Source organism: Platichthys flesus, chromosome 8 (genome assembly GCF_949316205.1).
Source record: "Platichthys flesus chromosome 8, fPlaFle2.1, whole genome shotgun sequence".
In the NCBI taxonomy this organism is placed as follows: domain Eukaryota; kingdom Metazoa; phylum Chordata; class Actinopteri; order Pleuronectiformes; family Pleuronectidae; genus Platichthys; species Platichthys flesus.
In genome coordinates, this window is record NC_084952.1 from 26043456 (window position 1) to 26062828 (window position 19373).

At 39.2% G+C, this 19373-nt stretch overlaps 1 protein-coding gene across 2 annotated transcripts in view; it reads left to right on the top strand.

Annotated features, from left to right (window-relative positions):
- Window positions 1–19373, top strand: part of gfra3 (GDNF family receptor alpha 3) — a 78014-nt gene that overhangs the window by 42374 nt on the left and 16267 nt on the right. For both annotated transcript variants that reach the window (XM_062393419.1, XM_062393420.1), the window contains exons 2-6: window positions 2389–2685; window positions 13565–13636; window positions 14411–14765; window positions 15241–15350; window positions 17191–17325. In XM_062393419.1, coding sequence (XP_062249403.1) covers window positions 2389–2685; window positions 13565–13636; window positions 14411–14765; window positions 15241–15350; window positions 17191–17325 — 969 coding nt within the window. The remainder of the gene's footprint in view (window positions 1–2388; window positions 2686–13564; window positions 13637–14410; window positions 14766–15240; window positions 15351–17190; window positions 17326–19373) is intronic.

Sequence of the window (19373 nt, forward strand, 5' to 3'; positions counted from 1 at the left end):
AGAAGGTGGAATGTTTATTGTTGTTTGACAACAGTATCATTTTAGTCACATTTTCAAGTTTAAGGTAACTGGAATGATTAATAGCATCACTATATTCAGCATGTGTGTCACAGACATCTTTGTTTTGCATTAAAAAAAAAGGATCTATGCAGTATGCTTCATTGACATTATATGGACATTGCCTCCTGCTTTAAGCTGTTTCCACTGTGTAAAGATGCCTTCAAGAACTGTGGGAATTCAGGGCTTTGGTTATGGGGAATGTGTTTGTACCATTTGTGTCTCATGCTTTTCCTTTATAATGTATACATGCTGGAGTGATGTTAAGGGTTTAATCATCATCCAGGTGGGGGTAGTGTTGCAGGTACGGCCTGTCCCTTTAACTTAGTTGTTGTGTTGTGTGACGTAGTACCCTTAAGGATTGTGGGTAGTGCACCTGTGCATTGCGGGATGGGGCGATACAAGTGTGTGACTACGAAAAGTGATGGAGCACTTAGCGCGTTAAGTGTGTGACTCCAGCTGAATAAAGACAGTGGCGGTGTTAAACTCCCAAAACGTCTCCTCCTCCTTGATAAAGTGGTCCGGACGGCTGGTTACCGGCCAGACAACGAGCCTAGACAACAATGAGCTTCCAACTACGGTTGAGAACCCGAGATACTGCGCCAGAAAGGTAACACTAGTCAACCACTTTAACTAGTTATAATTTTGCATGCACATGAGGTCACATTACTTCAACTATACAAAAACAATATGGACTTCACTCTGTGGCTCATGATTGGGTTTAATAAAACATTTCTGGATGTGGACCTAAAGGGCCACAATAAGATTACACAAAATACCAATAAAAATGGGATAACTGATTAAAGCTATCTGTGGGGCAGCTTTAATCAAATGTAGAAAGATGAATTCAATTGTAATTACTTTAGTAATTATTTCAATGACTCTCTGGATTGCAAAAAAAACATTGCCCACAGTTCCTTGTTTAAGCTGAGTTCTCCACTCTGGAGTCATACATCCCGCCAAGTAAAAGTCTCTTTTGCTGGCTGTGCTTGATGCCAGGATGGCAAGCACATTCTGCACAAACAGTGCCAGATTACAAAACATTCTTTCCATCAGAACAAAACCTCAGAGTCGTTGAGGCTGCCACCTCACCCTGAGGCTGTATATTTCTGTTGCTGGAGTTCTCCACATCAGAGAAATATTCTCCTGTGGAACATGGAAAGGGTTTGATTTCTGGTGGTGGTCTGAGGGTGAAGAGCAGGTGGCATCCATGTTTCTCTTTTAGTTCCCACAAACACCTGTAAGCACCTGACTCACATGAAGCACTGAAATATAAAATAGAAGGCTGCAGGTGGTGCCGAGGTTCTCCACTCACACAACAGTCCAGTGAATGGTTGGATTTCTTGATGTCTTTGGCAGAGTGTGAAATTATTAGTACACACCATCGTCAAGTTAAGTTAAGAGTCACTGATATTTTGATCTTGTGAAATGATTTTCAAAAATCATTTCACACCAAAATGTGATGTATACACATTGATTTTCCATATATATATTTTTTATATAATAAAAATCTTGTTTTTAAAATTGTAAGGCTACATGCATCAAGTTGCTACATTCATCACCTTGCTCCATTCTCTAAGTCTATCTGTGTGTATAGAGTATATATATATATATATATATATATATATATATATATATATATATATATATATGTGTGTACATGTAGCTGAATGTGTCAATTTGTAAAGGAAATGTTTTTGATAATGTAATGACAAAAATATAATTTGCATGAGTTAAACTAAGTTTTGTAGTTGTAGAATTACCATATGTGTTATAAAAATTTGTGCTGTAAAACAGACATTTACTATCTGTCCACGTCATACTGAAGTTATAGGCTATGAATTACAAGCAAAACTTACAGCTTATCTGCACACTGTCCTCTGATGAGCCAATATGACAAAGTCAAACTGTCCAACTGGGCCAAAAAAGACCCGCCCCTCCTGATAGGATAAGACCTTCAAGAGATCTGCTAACATTAGTGTAGCTACAATGTTAACAGGTGCTATGAACCTGACAGGGCCAGGAGGAGAGCCCCCGCAGCCCTGGCAACTCATGTTGTTTATAAATTCAATAATGGGCGGCATCAAATTGTTGAAAATATAATTGGTCTTGCGGTCAAAGGTTCCTCACCCATTCACTCAGAGCTGTAGTTGTCTAAACATGTTGCCTACAATAAACACATCTTTATAGCATGACATTTACTACTTTGGAACCACTTTTTACTACAGTCAAGGTGCCAAGAGTTAATTTCTCAAAGATGTTACGTTTTTGACATTTATTGTGATTACTTTTCAATTTATGTCCTTCTCCATCTTTTTTTCCCTCTCTTAGATGCCTTGTCATCCTCATCACCAATTTTCTCCTACCCCCTCACCCTTACTAACTGTGTTGAAGCTCATCGGGTGTGCTCTGCTGATCTGCGGTGCGAGGCATTGTACCGGGGCTTGGAGCTGTGTGCGGCTGATGCAGCCATTTCCCCACTAGGGGAGCAGGCCGCAGCTGAGTGCCTGGAGAGACGTGATGTTCTGCTGGCCAAACACCCCGCTCTGTTGTCCTGCAAGTGCCACCGTGGTTTTCGTAAGGAGGAGCAGTGTCTGCGCATATACTGGAGGGTTCGCCTTCTGCCAGGTCAGTCCGGGCGCTGTTGGGGTGGAAACGGGTACTCATAAGAATCTGTATGTGGATGAATATCTGAGCTGGGTTCCCATCCAGTATTTTGAAGATATAGACAATGTGTTAAAAAAAACTGGATCAGTCATCCTTGATCTAAATCAGCAAAATATTTAATTTGCAGAATGTAATTTAGGTGAAATTGATTATCAATCAATCAATCAAATTTTATTTGTATAGCTCATAATCACAAATCACAATATGTCTCATACGGCTTTAACAAGGTGGTACATTCCTCTGCCCTTAACCCTCAACAAGAGTAAGGAAGAACTACAAAAAACGACCAACATTTTTTAGCAGGGTAAAAAGAACGTAGAAACCTCAGAGAGAGCCACATGTGAGGGATCCCTCTCCCAGGAAGGACAGACGTGAAATAGATGCTACATCCACATTAGCTTATAATATTGTTGTTGCTTACCATCACAGCTCTTGGTAAGTAAAGGAAACCAGATTTATTCTGAACTTGCAATGTATGCAGCAAAACTTACAAAAAGCAACTTCAAGAAACACTTACTTTCACAGACTGCCGTTTGTGTTAAGCAGCTGATTAGCAGAAGTTAAAGAGTTACTCTTCTCATAGATATACATCATATTTTCATCTCCGACCTTGAACACTCAGTATTTACTCCTTCATCTTTAAGGCTTCTCTTCCTAAAACCCAGAGAGAATGTTAACCTGACTTTCACTGTACTTTTCAAAACTGCCTTTCAAAATGAAAAGTTCCCCTCAGCACATTTGTGCAGGAGTCTGATTGGAAATCTGAAAAAAACAACATCACCAATTAAGATGAAATGTCCATGACTTTTTCCTAATTTAATTGTAATGGCATCTTTCGATAGTGTACTAAAGTTTGACTATGAAACACACACTCAGAATATAATATTTGTCTTGGACTGCTTTAGCTCAGGAGGTAGAGTGGATTCCCCACTAATCATAGGGTTGGCAGTTTGATTCCCATTTCACCCATTTCCCTCATTCTATGTGCGGGTATTGTCAATGGGCAAAATACTGCATCACCAATTGCCCCTGACGGCTTTGCCCTTACCGAGTGATGTGTGATTGAGAAAGTGCTTCACAGAGATGAACTGTATGAGTGTGTGTGTGGATAGAATGGTGTAACTGTACTATAAAGTGCTTTGACTGGTCATCAAGTCAAAAAAAGCACTATATAAACACAGACCATTTACCATTTATTTTCAATAAGCTTTGTACTTTTCACAATATGATCTGGGTTCAAAGCAAGCACCCATCACTCACCAGATTCAAATACAAATACACATTGGCAAATAGTCTTAATCAGGTCTTAATGCAGGATACAAAAGAACAGTAGTTGACAATTCATATGATATTTAGAGTCTTTGATCCTCTAAATTGAACTTGATTGTTTCGCTTAGCTCTTAAAGGAAAGGGTCTCCTACAGATGTTGTGAATTGTGGGTAATACACATTCCCATTGTAGTGTAGGGTAGTTAGAGTCAGACAAAATAAAATCTGCTTGCAGAAATTGTACCAATGTGCTGATTTGCCCTCTAGAGGTTAACATACATGGTACAATAATGTAAATGATTGTGTTAACATTGCAGCTAGTTGTTCACACAAATATGTTGTTAAAAAGCAAATATAGCTTATAGTCTGACCAAGCTTGTGGCTGTAGGAAGTGCGGTTTGACCAACTCTTGGTCAAGCCGTGAGGTGACTTTTTTCGAAGTCACCTCATGGCCGGTCTATTAAATAAATGTATATAACATTATGTCGGCGACATACATACTGGGGATCACAGAGTAGTGAGGTATTTACGGTTACAACTAAGCTAATAACAATTAATAGCATCTTATGTATTGTTGCATAGCTCAAGCCATAATTGTCTCACAGTTTCTGACCGTCCTTCAAACAACATTAACATTAGTAAAGTATTGCTACAATCTGTGGATAAAAAATGTACTGGCCACAGTCGGAAAATTATATTGCAAAACTTACAGACTAATGAAGTTTGTCGGTTTATTGGTGGTCAGAAGCGTGGACTGCCCTTACACAACAACTCCAAGTGTTTTACAACGAAAGTCTCATTCACCCTTTAACACACACAATCACACACTGATGACACAGCAGTAAGAGGTTCAGAATCTTGCTCAAGGACACTTCAACACACAACAAAGAAGAGGAGGACACATACTCTACCTTTTGAGCCCAGCATCCCTGAGTGTCACTTTCAGAAAGCAGTCAGAAGTGCAGTGATGTGCACAAACATACAACATTTTTGCAGTCTTGGGGACATTGCCATTGAAATAAACGTATGCCACTGGGTCTTCACTTCCACAGTTGACGGGAGGACAAAAAGGCTGTTGTGTTGGTCCTTGCATCCAACAAGAAAGCATTTTACATGCTCTTGTTTTTCTCTCTTGATGTCAAGAGGGGAGCAAAATCTGACTGGCATGTTTGCAAACAGTTCTACTGAATGATGGACCAAGAGAAGAGACGGTCTGTACACACAAAAGAGACACACAAAAGTTGAATAAGTGCATTTTGCATTATATCGTCCCTTTTAAGGGTAAGGCAGGTATTATTCTTTCCTCTTGTTGCCAACAAATCTAATGAAAATGCCGAAGCCAGCATACACATCTGTTTCAATATTTGTATTATTGTGCAACTCAAAGGCTACTAGCAGCTACTTGTAATGTTAAGGTTTTTACTTTTTTTGGAGTGTTACTCAGTTCATGAATTTACCTTATGAACAATAAGTATAAGTAAAATATTAATTTGATAACCCTGACCATTCCATTTGATTTTGCTTGACAAACGCTGATATGTATGATGCTTCAAATATATATATGAATTCTTGGAGCGACATTCCAGTGTGCTCCGACAGCACCACACCAATACAATATATGCATCCTCATTTGCTTTTGGCAGCAGCAGGATGGTGTATGTGGGATTTAGTGCAAGTAAACTAAAGTCAAGTCAAACATTACAACTATTACCAAACACAAATGTGCAGCACAACTTGACACCCTCAACTTAATAATGTTGTATATTTGCTAGAGTAAATCATTTTGGCATGTGGTATACCATGGTGCCCGTCCTGACATGCAAATCTTCTGTGCAATAAACATATAATATAAACAAGAACTACGTCCGCTGAGATTCCTCCATCAACATCAACTTCAACAACAACATCGCCATCTCGGCTGCATAGAATATACCATAATAACAAACTAAATGTGAGAAATATGTATTCTTCTTCAGAAACCTCATAAGAATAACCTCTAACCCCCAAAAAGTGGTGAACAATTGAAAAAAACTCAGAATGAGCAGCAGATGAGGTAGACATGCAATATTTGATTTGTATGAAGTACATAGAAAATTCACAGTATGAATAATTAGGAAATAATTCTATATTAAAAATATATAGGAAGACCTAAAACGAGGTTAGCCCTTACAACCACATGAGGCAAGCCATAGTAAGCACACAGGAGAAGAAAATACAAAGAAGGGGGGAAAAAAACAAGGAAGAGGCTTGGACTCATGGAGGACAAAGCTCCAAAACAAGGACAGCCAGGGGAGCGAGACAGGTCCCAGGATGGCAGATGGTCCAGCACAGAGAGCCTGACTGATTAGACAGGCTCTCAGACAAGCTGAGAGAGAAGAGCTCACAGTCTGGATGCTCATGTGTTTGAGGGAATAAACAAACAAAGGTCCAGACAGATTCAGGTGTTATCAGCAAATGTAAATTAGCCTTGCCAAAAGGACCCCATGGACTGTGCTTTATGTTTGAGGTTTGACACATATTGTGATTATAACTGACCCAGTGCATGTATACAAAGTGTTTAAAGCATTCTGTTATTGCATGAAGATTTAGGGAAGGGGGCATGATAGGATATAGGTCAGACCCGTTAGGATTTTGTAGGTGATAAGAAACAAGTCTGATCTGACATAAGAAGGGAGCCAACAAAATTAGTCTATAATGTCGTCAATTGTTCTGGATTCAGCTGAAGTTCTACCTGTAGCGTTCAAAATCATCTGATGACTATGGCACCAGCTTGTTGTTGAACAGAAAACATAATGGCAAGTCTGGATGACACAGAGGAATGAGTTAGGGTATCTTCATCTATGGAAAGCAAAGACCAGCATTTAAGTGAGTCATGTAGTTAATAAAGGTGCTGATCAAATAAGAGCATAAGATTAAATGTAAAATGAGTTGGTTGTCAAACTTTATAGAATAAGCAAAGTTTTCCAGAGCTGCCGTTGATTGATCAAACCAGTGTTAGGGTTGGCAAATGACCAGCATCTAGGTTTAAACCGACTTCAGGAATCCAATATGAGCAGATCTTTCACTGCTTTTCTAAGTGTACTTAGTGGAATGACACTCTGAAAGCAAACTGAAAAGGTGCATATAGATTACTATTAGACATTGCATTCCTGAATGTGTGTTTTTTTAGTAAAGATTTGGAAGTTGTAAGTGATACACTGACAGTATCCCGAATTGTTAAGTCCCTAAACTGGCATGACATCTTTGAACAGTGTAGGGGACCTGGAGGTAATTGGAAGGTTTTTACGCCAACACCAACCTAGACAATCATTTGAGTCTTAACAATCAAATAGAGACTATCTTTGATTCACTTTAATCCTCAGCTGGTTCTGTAGAGGAAGCTAGAGATGGAACCTAATTTTGTTTTGACTAATACACAGCAGCTTTTGGGTAAGTTTGGTTACAGTGTGTTGGGTGATGATAAGGAGGGGATATGTCATCACTTGCAACAGTGTGTCTTTCTGATGTGTTCTAATCATTTTTTTAGACAACAATGGAGCTCTACGGCAAATATCAGGCTACACACAAAACTGGTCTTATTTGTCTTACTGCAAATAAATCTAACCATAAAATGTGAGGATATTTCAACTTTTTGGTGCGATGTTCATTATGCATCATTCAACACACTATACACAGAAGTTACGTTAGATATGGTAGTCCTTTGCTTTGCCTTTACAATTTGTAAGATTAGTCATAGCTATCACCTCAGTAGAGTAAGTGTTCTTACACTGAGAATTAGTGGAGTGAAGTGTAAAGTGTAGCACTACAAGTACATCAACATCACTACTTACAGTCAGTACTAATATGTAAATGCCTATAACTTTCCATGACTGGTGACTTATTAAGAAACAACAGGAGTAGGTGTTTTAACATACACCACAATACAGATGAATATAAACAATAGATATATATTAACTCCCTAAATCCATAATTGCCCAATTTTCGATTATTAACTTTAACCATAAATATGTCACCTTGCCAACGAGACTCATATGGTAGACTTCCATGTACACACACACACACACACACACACACACACACACACACACATTAATACAAGCCTATCTGGAGAGCTGGTATGATGTATGCATTAGTAAGTGAGCTAACACTAGCCAGAAGACTTCTTCTCCCCTGTGGCCTATTAGTCAGCGGAGCATTAGTGTAATTACACACTCTTCAGTTCCGAACGCTGCTAGGCTGCTCTAGCGTGTCATTACCATAAATATATATCGCCTGGAATAGGATTTACATACATAAACACTTTACATGCCATTACATTCTTGATTGAGTTTGTACTTTGGAATGTGTTTAAATAATTGGCACGAAAAACGGCTCGTCCACTGGTCAATCAAGGCTCAGCTAATGGTTTTCACAATTGGACAAAAGCCGCCCTCAACATGAGCTGATGATGAGTATTGGCCTTACCCGCATCTTGCTTACTACTAATTTCATCCCTTATATTTTGATATAAGCAGCAATAATATTTGGAAGTGATATTGGATGAAAGATCATTATTAAATGTAATTTTGTATTAATACAATAATTATTTGCTTAAATAGCCTACTTGGGCAACTAAAAGGTTTTTGAGTGGTGTCATATCATAGAAGCTGACAAATATAGGTGGAATGATATAAGAGAAACATATGGTCTTTTCTTCACCCACTTTAGTCCAACTGTGCTTCTACTTCTAGTTCTGGACTGATAGGAAAGTCAACCCGCACTTTGTCCAGTCAGGAAAGGTTGAACCAAGCACAACTGGGCTGTTTTTAGAACGAGCACTGCATCCTACTTCTTAGAATTGTTTGTATCCTCTAACTTTGAATTTAAAGGGCTTTTGTTTATGACCAAATATAGCACCTGCAGAGATAACAGTCTCATGAGCTCAAGGTGTACAATTGTAAGCATGCTAACCTACTTATCTAACATTACTAGAAACCAGGGGCGGGGAAGGTTTGGCCCCAACCCCACACACAGTGAACATGGTCAGTGAAGCAGAGATGAGAGAGGAGACCTCTGTAATGTGAACGAGGCTGTTTGTCAAATTAGTTTAAGAAGAGTGGCAACAAAGGTATGAGCACAGGGTTTCCACGACGAACTGAAATTATTACTGCAGCTTCTTTTTCGGAATCAGAGCAGAAGCACTGGTTAGCTTGTACCATGTTCCAAGTTTGTACCTTCACACCTGTGCTCTCTTTACACTGTAACAATAAACACCAACACTTATCAGAGGTATACAGACACGTACAAACACAGACCCAGAAAAACACACACCTTAAGGGAACTCTGAAATACTAACCTAATAAGGTACAGGACTAAATGCTCATGTAAACCATAACCATATCGTTTGATATTCATTATAGAGCAATTTATGTTAACAGGGCCTGAGAGTCCATTTTATTCATCGTTTAAGTCATGTTTTGTTTATTTTATTTATGTTTATGATATTTTAATATATTTTCCTTTTAATTCAAATGTCAGACTGAATATTCTTAAAAATGAAGTTCATTGCCCTAAAACAGGTTGTACTTGTAGTGTTATGCTATTACCTTATCAGTATATCAGTAGTATAAAATGTTTTTTAAGTAATAACAATAATATGATTTATCAAAATATTTTCTTGGACAATATATCTACAAACAAAATTGGTTGTCATGAAAAGCCTAACTTAATATTTGTTATAATGCACCAAGTTTGAGGTTTCCTTTCATAGTGAAACATATCCAAGAATTATGGTATTGTACATTTAAATAATCCCTAATTTAACCAAGAATCAAATTGAGACCTTGTGGATCAGAAACAAATCGATTTGGGAAAATACCCAGGCGATACCCAGCCCTAGTTAAGAAAACAACAGTGTAATGTATATGGGAACTGTCATGAACAGGTTTAACAGTGTGGTTAATGTGTAGATATCTATGCATTAAAATACTGACTGAAATGTCGGCTTTGGCTCCTTCTTAGCAGTATTTTTATGATGACAGCTGATGATTTGTTGAGAGAAGACAATATCAAGCAAGTTAAGAAAGGCTTTGTTATCTGTAAAGCCATTGTCACTACAATGCTGCTGCTTACTGCGGTCACCTTACTCAATCGCAGTGACCAGCGCTGACTCAGGCCATAGGTGACAGAAAACCTATATGGCCTAAGGCTCGGAAAGTCAGGGCACTGAAAGACTAAGACTAAGACTCCAGCACATTTTCAACCTGAGCCTACACCTTCAGAGAGTGCCAGTGCTCTGGAAAACATCCTGCCTGGTCCCAGTGCCCAAAAAAGGACGTCCTGCTGCACTGGAGGATTACAGGCCGGTGGCACTGACCTCTCACATCATGAAGGTCATGGAAAGACTGGTCCTGGCCCACCTCAGACCGCTGGTGTGCCCATCACAAGACCCCCTGCAGTTTGCATATCAGCCCCATGTTGGGGTTGATGATGCAGTCATCTACCTGCTGCAGAAGGCTTACTCCTCCCTGGACAGACCCAACACCTCAGTCCGGATCATGTTTTTCGAATTCTCCAGCGCCTTCAACACCATTCAGCCCAGACTGCTGAAGGCCAAACTGGAGGGCATGCAGGTGAGTGCTTCCCTCATCGCTTGGGTCGATGACTATCTGATCGTCTGATCAGTAACATCGGGGCCCCCCAGGGAACTGTGCTGTCCCCCTTCCTCTTCACCACATACACTGCTGACTTTAAGCACTGCACAGAGACGTGTCATCTGCAGAAGTTCTCTGATGACACGGCCATTGTGGGGTGTGTTGAGGGCGGGAGGGAGGCTGAGTACAGGAACCTGGTTGACCGCTTTGTGAAGTGGTGTGGGGAGAACCGCATGCAGCTCAACGTGGCGAAGACGAGGGAGATGGTGGTGGATTTCAGGAGGAACAAGCCCCTGCCCTCTCCTGTCTGCATCGGTGGGACGGCTGTGGAGGTGGTCCCTGCATACAATTACCTGGGTGTCACACTGGACAATAAACTGGACTGGTCCACCAACACAGAGGCCGTCTACAAGAAGGGCCTGAGCCGGCTTTATTTCCTGAGGAGGCTCAGGCCATTCAGTGTCTGCAACAAGATGCTGCAGATGTTCTATAAGTCTTTTGTGGCGAGCACCATCTTCTTTGCTGTGGTGTCCTGGGTTGCAGGCATCAAGGCTAAGGACGCCAACAGACTGAGAAAACTAATTAGGAAGGCAGAGTCTGTGGTTGGCTCTAAGCTTGTCACCCTGGAGGAGGTGGTAGAGGACAGGATGCTGGCAAAACTGCTGGCAATCATGGACAATCCCTCTCACCCCCTCCACAAAACACTGGACAAGCTGAGGAGCAGCTTCAGCCACAGACTCATTCAACCCCGCTGCTTTAAGGAACGATAAAGGAAGTCGTTCCTCCCAACCGCAATAAGACTGTACAACTCATCTACCTCTGTCAGAGCCACCATCACAGAACTGTACTAAATATACCTGTCTCAATTCATCATTTTATACAATAATATTGTCTTCTACACACTCTGTCTACATATTATTACACTCATAGTATATTATATTATCTATTGTATCGCCAAATACTTATATCTATACCCGTACTATATATCATATATTATATCATACTGTTTGTATATTATTTGTATATATAAGTCTATATACACATATTTATACATGTGTACATGTTATTATTATTATTATTATATATACTGTTGCTGCTATTATTACTATATACTGCTATTATATTGGCATAATTACTATCATATATAAATATATATTATATACTATATATACTGTACTTTTTTTTATATACTGTCTAACAATAACATTACCATCATATCATCAGTACTATTACCATCATCTGCCACTGCACCTTATCTACCTATTTATCTTGTGTTTCTGTTTTTATTCTTTCTACCGCAATATTTTATATTTTATATTTTATTCTATTGTATTGTATTTTATTGTATTCAAATGTACCGGCTGCTATGACGACTTAATTTCCCTTCGGGGATGAATAAAGTAATCTATCTAAATGTATATAATTATTGTAGTTAACAGTTAACATTATCAACAAAAACAGCCTTTTAATTTCATAATCTTGCACCCCTTAACCTTCATTGACACTGTGCACCACTGTGGGGATAATGGCTGTAATATGATGAGCAATTGTGCTTCACTCAGCCCAAGTCAGTGGCATGAGGCTAACTGACTGTTGGCAAATTTAGCTTAGATCAGTTGCTGGAATGCTTCAATTATTATAAGTATAACAAGTATATGTTACAAAGATATTTCAACAAAGAGGTCCAAAGACTCAAATGAAGAGAATAAGAAAAAACAATAGGTACTGGATGACATATGTCACATTGCAGTAATAAAGATAATGCTTTTGTAGCTGCAAATAAAGCAAACTACAGCCTGGTCATCCACAATACATGTTGCTGTGTTGCCATTTAAAGGGATTGTCTGACTGAATAAATGAAATAATGCAGAGTGGATTTATATGTATCTATAGAGGATATCCAAGACTGGTGCTTACTCTTTGCTTCTAATAGAAAATTGTAGACTTGTGCATGTATGCAAAGATGTTTAAATTTCTAAATGTGCAGAGACAGCGTTTCCTTCAGGGACCCTCTGCACTGCAGGGGATGCAGGGGGAGGTCTTTGTTCTCCTAATTCGTGTTTGAGAAGTCAACAGTCCCAAGATACACTGCACTACTGAATTTAGAGATGGAATCAAATGTAAAAGCATAGTGTACTTTACACTCAGAGTAACATGGTGGTGGAGGCCAGTTTTGATGTTGTGTCAATTATGTATTATTTAAGTGATTAGAACTTACTGAACAAACGACTCATGTTTACAAACATTATCTTTATGGTTTTCTACCACCTTCATATTGTATATTGACTTCATCACTATTACTTTACACCGCTTTGTTTCATTATATCCTGATGAATGTAATCTTGACTCATCGTGTGATGACACTGAAAGGGAAATGACAGTAATCTACTACTCTAAGAGAGTAATCTTCAAACCTTTATTTTTAACTGTTGAATATTTGTGAATTTCTGTTCACAGATCTTAAGATACTGTATAGAAACCATTCAGCCTTTTACCCTATGTGGCTCTCACCTGTTTTCTTTCCATCTTTTACTCTCATCTGTGTTTGCAGAGCTGGTTTGTCTTTGGTTATCAAATCTTTGAGGGAGTGACCTGGACACATTTCCATGAGTGATCCACAGTTTCAAATATCCCACCCTTATGGGTCATGGCACCATCCCTGCTTTAATATGCCTGATCACATAACACCATTTCATTTCTTTTTTTAAATTTGTCAATGTTCTGGTTTTATTCATGATTTATAATCTATTGGTCTCACTCCAAATAACACTGATGACATCCTTGCAGTGCTTTAAATAGAGGTCATGAGGAGCTTTATTGGTGTTTCTTTTATTTCCCTTTGCTGTCTTTACCTCTGTGTTTGTCATAGATTTGTTCCTTTCATGCAACTGTGGTTCACATTTTAATTGATAACTGTGTGAATGTGTTATTTTTCTCCAGGGGAGGATGAGCTGGAACTCTCTCCCTACGATGACACACTAAAAGACACTCGCATGGCCTCCTTAGTGGCAGGTAAAAAACACTCTGGGATATTTGCACACACATACACACAGTCATTCATGTGGTCTGTCTTATGATTACATGATTTGAATCAGCATCCATCAGTCATACATGTATTTGGAATGACAGACAGCTCTATAGCCATCCTACGCGGCTTACAAATAATGCCAGCTCATGAAACAAGCTGTATTAATTAATATGTATCAATCAATAGATAATATAAATTAATGACTGAGGGAGCTCTAATTTTTGCATTTGTTTCCCCTTTCTTCTGTGTCACTTAATGACCTCAGAGTTTCTCCTTGCGCACACAGTCTGCCGGTGTTGGGAACTGTAGACTACATTATAGGTCTACTATGTTCTGAGGCTGTTCATTTGCATTATGGTGGAATTGTTGTGCTGGATTTGAACCCTGATTGTTGAAGCAAATTATTATGCACTGTAGACCCTTGAGCAAAATAAATGCAGTCAGTCAATATAGTTTTCCCTGCTGATTCTGGGGCAAACATTTTTTTAAACCCTATCAAGGGTCATTTCTGTTTTTAGAACATGCTTCATGGGCCACACTGATAAACTCATACAGTTATTACACTTATTTGTGGTTCTCTTTAATGAGGCATCTGATGGCTTCTTCACAGATTCTCCTTCTTGAGGAGGTTTTGGTTTAATTATACATTTCCAGCTGTAATTAATATCTAAATGGACTTTTTTTGCTTATGGAGGCACAGTTATTGTGGGTTTGTACATTTTTTGTTTTTGCTAATTTAACTTTTTCTCACTGCCCAGCCTCATCTTTCATGCAACTGGATGGTGAGAACCAGTGCTTGAAGGCGGCACAGGACTGTGGTTTGTACGAGAAGTGTGGCTCCCTGCGATCAGAGTATGTCCTGGCCTGCACCAAGCGGGTACCTGGGTCCAACCGGTGCAACCAGCACAAGTGCCACCGGGCCCTCCGGCGATTCCTGGAGAGGGTGCCTGAGGAGTACAGCCTCGGTGTCCTTTTCTGCCCCTGCACGAACACCCTGTGTGGTGAGAGGAGAAGAAAAACCATTGTACCCTCCTGCTCCTACCAGGAGATGGAGGGACTGCAACTTAACTGCCTCCATCAGCAGAGTTTCTGTCGAAGGGATGACCTCTGCAGGTGAGACTTTAAACTTGGTGCTTATATTATCAGTAACTTATAATATTTGAAAAGGTCTTCATGACAGCTCAAATGTACTGCAGAACTGATCACATATATATACTGTATATACTATTTATAAAAATCACATAAAACACTGATAGTAAATATATATAAATTTACATATACATAAGAATGTAAATAAACCAAATATGAATTTATTATCCTGAAATGTGCACTACAGTCCTATGTAAAGGAAAAGGCAATGGGAACAATAGGGCCAAAGCAAAAATATGAAGGAAAAAAGTGATATTGACACAGAGAAAACAGCATACATTAAAATATGCTATACTTCTACTGTACCTTAAAACATGGGACTGAAACCCACTGTACCGAAATTTACATGAACGCAAACACACCCAAACATACACTCACACTCAAATGTCCTGCCCATTTCTTGTTTTTGATGTTAAGTTGCTGTTTGTGTTGTTGCCAGGTCCAGACTTGCTGATTTCCTTAATAACTGCCAGCCATCTCCTCTGACGGCCAGCGGCTGTCTGAAAGACTCAGCAGGCCTCTGCCTCCGAGCATATGCTGGACTCATCGGTACGGAATGCAAGGGGGGGGGGGGGGGGGGGATTCGTAGTTAGCTATCTACACATCTACAGCAGCTACTGTCGTGTTAGCAAACAAGCAATTTTAAAAGTTTGATTATATAACAGATAAGCTTTTTAGTGACTTATAAAGACCATTTAAAGTTTTAACATATATAGATGTTTTATTTATCATTGAAGCTAATTCTTTAAAAGTCCCTTGACCCGTGGCCCAGCATAACTGAACCAACCCTGCATGGAAGACTGGTGTTAGTTTGTCTATGATATTGTTTTTTTAGGAAACACTGGCAAGCCTGAGGGGAGTGACTGCAATGAAGAGAGATGACAAAGTATTTGCAGTAAATCATCTTGACAACAAAATTAAATGTTGAATAGACTCTTTAACTTAAAAAAGATTTGATAATATGCAATCTCAACAAAAAATTTACTGCACAGAATGCAACGAGTGGATTGGAGGAAAGATAGAACCGACTCGGAGAGTAATGGGTTGTAAGTGTGCGAAAGGGCTGATCAGACAGAGCAGAAGTGGAGGAGAAGCAGCAAGATAGAAAATAAAGACCCATGACAACTGACAAAATTTGTGGATACTGAAAATGATAGTGGTTTTTCTATTAGACTCACAGCTTTTTAAAAGGACAACCTGCACATTCCAAGCATTTACAACAGGGTATCCTGTGAGAAATAAACAAAGAATGTGTTAGCAGTTCACTGAAAAAAATAGAGAGAAGTTTTCTATTTTCCACTACAGAATTCAACTCTACTAGTTGTATACCATTCTAGTATGAATTGAAACTGTTCAACCATTTCTTCGACAAATTGTTTAATCTACTGATTTGCAATGTGGGCGGCTGTGGCTGAGGGGTAGAGTGGTGGTCCTCCAACCTGAAGGTCGGCAGTTCAATCCCCAGTCTGACCCATCTGCATACCGAAGTGTCCTTGGGCAAGATGCTTAACCCCGAATGGCCCCCCATAGAATAACAAAGTGCTGCAAATAGATGCACTGTATGAATGTGTGTGTGAATGGGTGAATGTAAAGCGCCTTGAGTGGTCATCAAGACTACAAAAGCGCTATATAAATACAAAACTATTTACCATATGGATAAAAAAAGTTGGAAGAAACATAATGCTGACTGACTGTGTATTGATAATATATTTAGTACAATATGCACAGATGAAGGGAAATGATCCGGCACAAAACTTACCTGTTGATTTATGAATACATGTGTATTCCTGGATGCAGTCTTGTGTCTAAAAAACATGCAGCTTTCATGGTATTATTGTTCTGCATGTTTATAAATTATGTTAAAAAACAGTGTAGTTTCAATCTTGCATTATTTTAGGTTCAGGGACTACAGTTACTAAATATGGCACATTTAAAGAAACCATAACCCTTCCATTTTTTATTTGACCTTGGAAACGAAGCAAAATGTATTTCTCAAAATGTTGGAATGTTTTTAAGTTTAAGTGGTAAAAGTTCATTTTCAAAATCCGAGCTATATGATTCTACGATTGCGTCAAAGACGCATCAGCAGAAAACCCCATGTTTAAGTTTGAAAATGTTGTTTCAGCACCTTCAGTGAAGTCGACATCATGTTTTTTCTGCAGATAACCTTGGCTGGAATTGAAAAAACTAAACTACCGAAACCTTTTCTGATTTGTGCCCAAATTGCTCAAAGTTAAAAGCAGTGGAGAAGCCGTTCAAGACTGGTAGCCTTTTCGCCCATGGCACGATTAGTCTCCAGCTGCTTTATTAATATTTTGGATTTACTATGATAAAGAATTGTTGAAATAAAAAAAGTCCTGTGACAAATTTTGCCTCTTATCACCTACAGGTACCATCATGACACCCAACTACATCAGTAACAGCTCCGCTGACGTGTCACTGGGGTGCAACTGTGAAGGCAGTGGTAACCAGTGGCAGGACTGTCTGCGACTGCAGCGTATGTTCACCGAAAACACCTGCCTGCGTGAGTCTGTCTAAAGTCTTTACACATGTTTCATATGCTATCTCAGCAGAGTATCTTATCAGAGGATTTTGATAAAATTTCAGACAGTTAATCATATTTTTTGTTTAACCAACTGAAAAAATCTGTCAACTGCCTCAGGATCCTAGACAGGGATTTTCCTTATCACCTGCAATGGACTTAAGGCAAAGCTTGCCGTTTCTCAGGCTTCTTAATGATTAGCATAAAAATATGACCCCTAAAGATTGAATAAATAACATTGACATTTTATGGTCTGGTAAATATTAGACATTAAGTGAATGGTTGGTTCTTGAGGTCAATAGGTTGACTGGGAGAAATGGGCAGGTGTTATGATCCGAGTAACTTTGACAAAGGGCGAGTCATTATGGCCAGATGGCCAGGTCTCCACATGACAGACTATTCCATATCCTCTGAATTGTAAGGAGGTTTGCTGTGATTCAAGTTGCAGAAAATTCAAATGATGGTGAGTGCATCATAGCCAACTTGGGCCCACAAATCACCATTGACCCAAAACCATCTGAAGACCCATTTATCTGCTTCCATGTTGGTCTTGATGGCTTTCTGCTTTTGCAGTCCTAGTGATATCTCTGCCCAGCATTTTTTTTCTCACATTTAACGCAGCTGGAGATTCTCTGCTCGGACACATTCACAACAGCAACAACAACAACAGAGTGAGCGTCCAACATGTGCAATCACCACTGGTTTATGTTCAGTTGCAATCTGATGTACCAGTGAAGGAGAGGACTGAAAAGTATTCAGGGCTTCCGGGGATACAGCCCTTAATGCCCAAGCCAGGCGATGCCCATGGTCCCAGGAACATTGCACCTTGGTTCACTGCAGCTAATCCAAAGACATCTGGAGCCTTGTCTACAGATAAACTCACCCTCCTCTTCAAGTCCAGTTGCGGCTCCTACTTTGCACACAGACGTAAGCAGGCTAACTGCTGATCTAAACACTTTACCACATCACATTCAGGGTTAGATAGCTACTGTCTATCTACTGTCTACTGTTAGATAGCTACTGTCAATACTATCAATGAAGAATAATAAAATAATCAATTAGAAATGATCCGGTTATCAATTAAGAATAGTTAAATAATTAATGAAAACAATAAAATTATCAATTAAGAATAATACAATCTGTAATTATTATTTATCGACGACGGGGCACCACCCTGGTAACAGGCACCAACGGTCAATCAGTAAGGATCAGTCTTAGTTTATAAACGTTCAATTACTAAACTCAATATTTAATATTAATGATTGTATAATGAACAATGAATGTTTTTTAAGTTTGAGCACAGGCTATCATAATCCAGCTGTATTCACTTACATATGCATAAATAATCACAAGATACAGATACTTTAATTACACTAGAATTTATTTAAAGATAAAAACATTAATATAAATCAATGATTACTATTCTAACAAAACTCCACTATATTACAGATAACAACAGCAGCACTTATCACAATTTAGAACACACATGTAATACCAGTGTGTGTGTGTGTGTGTGTGTGTGTGTGCGTGTGTGTGTGAGAGAAAGGGGGAGCGGCAATGGCATAATGACGCAGTCACGTGGTGACGTAGTCATGCCGAATTCAAGATGGTGGTACTCACGTGATTCGAAATAGAGGATTATGTTAATGGGACCATGAGGCCGAAGTCAAAATGGCGGTAGGACGAATGAGTTGAAAAAAGAGATTTAGGACATAGAGATTCTGATCTACCTCGTGGTTTGAAGCTAGAACCACGTGTTTTGCACAAGGGAAATTTAGAACAAGCTCTGATCTCTCAGAGATGCGACCACACTATTTTAAGTATCCAAGGGTCTTTATATATATTCGGGAAATGTGTCGGAACGTGTATGTAGGCAGGTTTAGGAGGTGAGCTAAGAGCCTTATTCTCTTTATGTGGCAAACATAAAGTTTAGGGCAATGACAGATGAACCAAATAAAGCTTGGTATTTGTAAACTGTCTCTGAATGTGATGGACTAGATGCTGCTCTTGTTTCTGTTCTTGCATGCAAA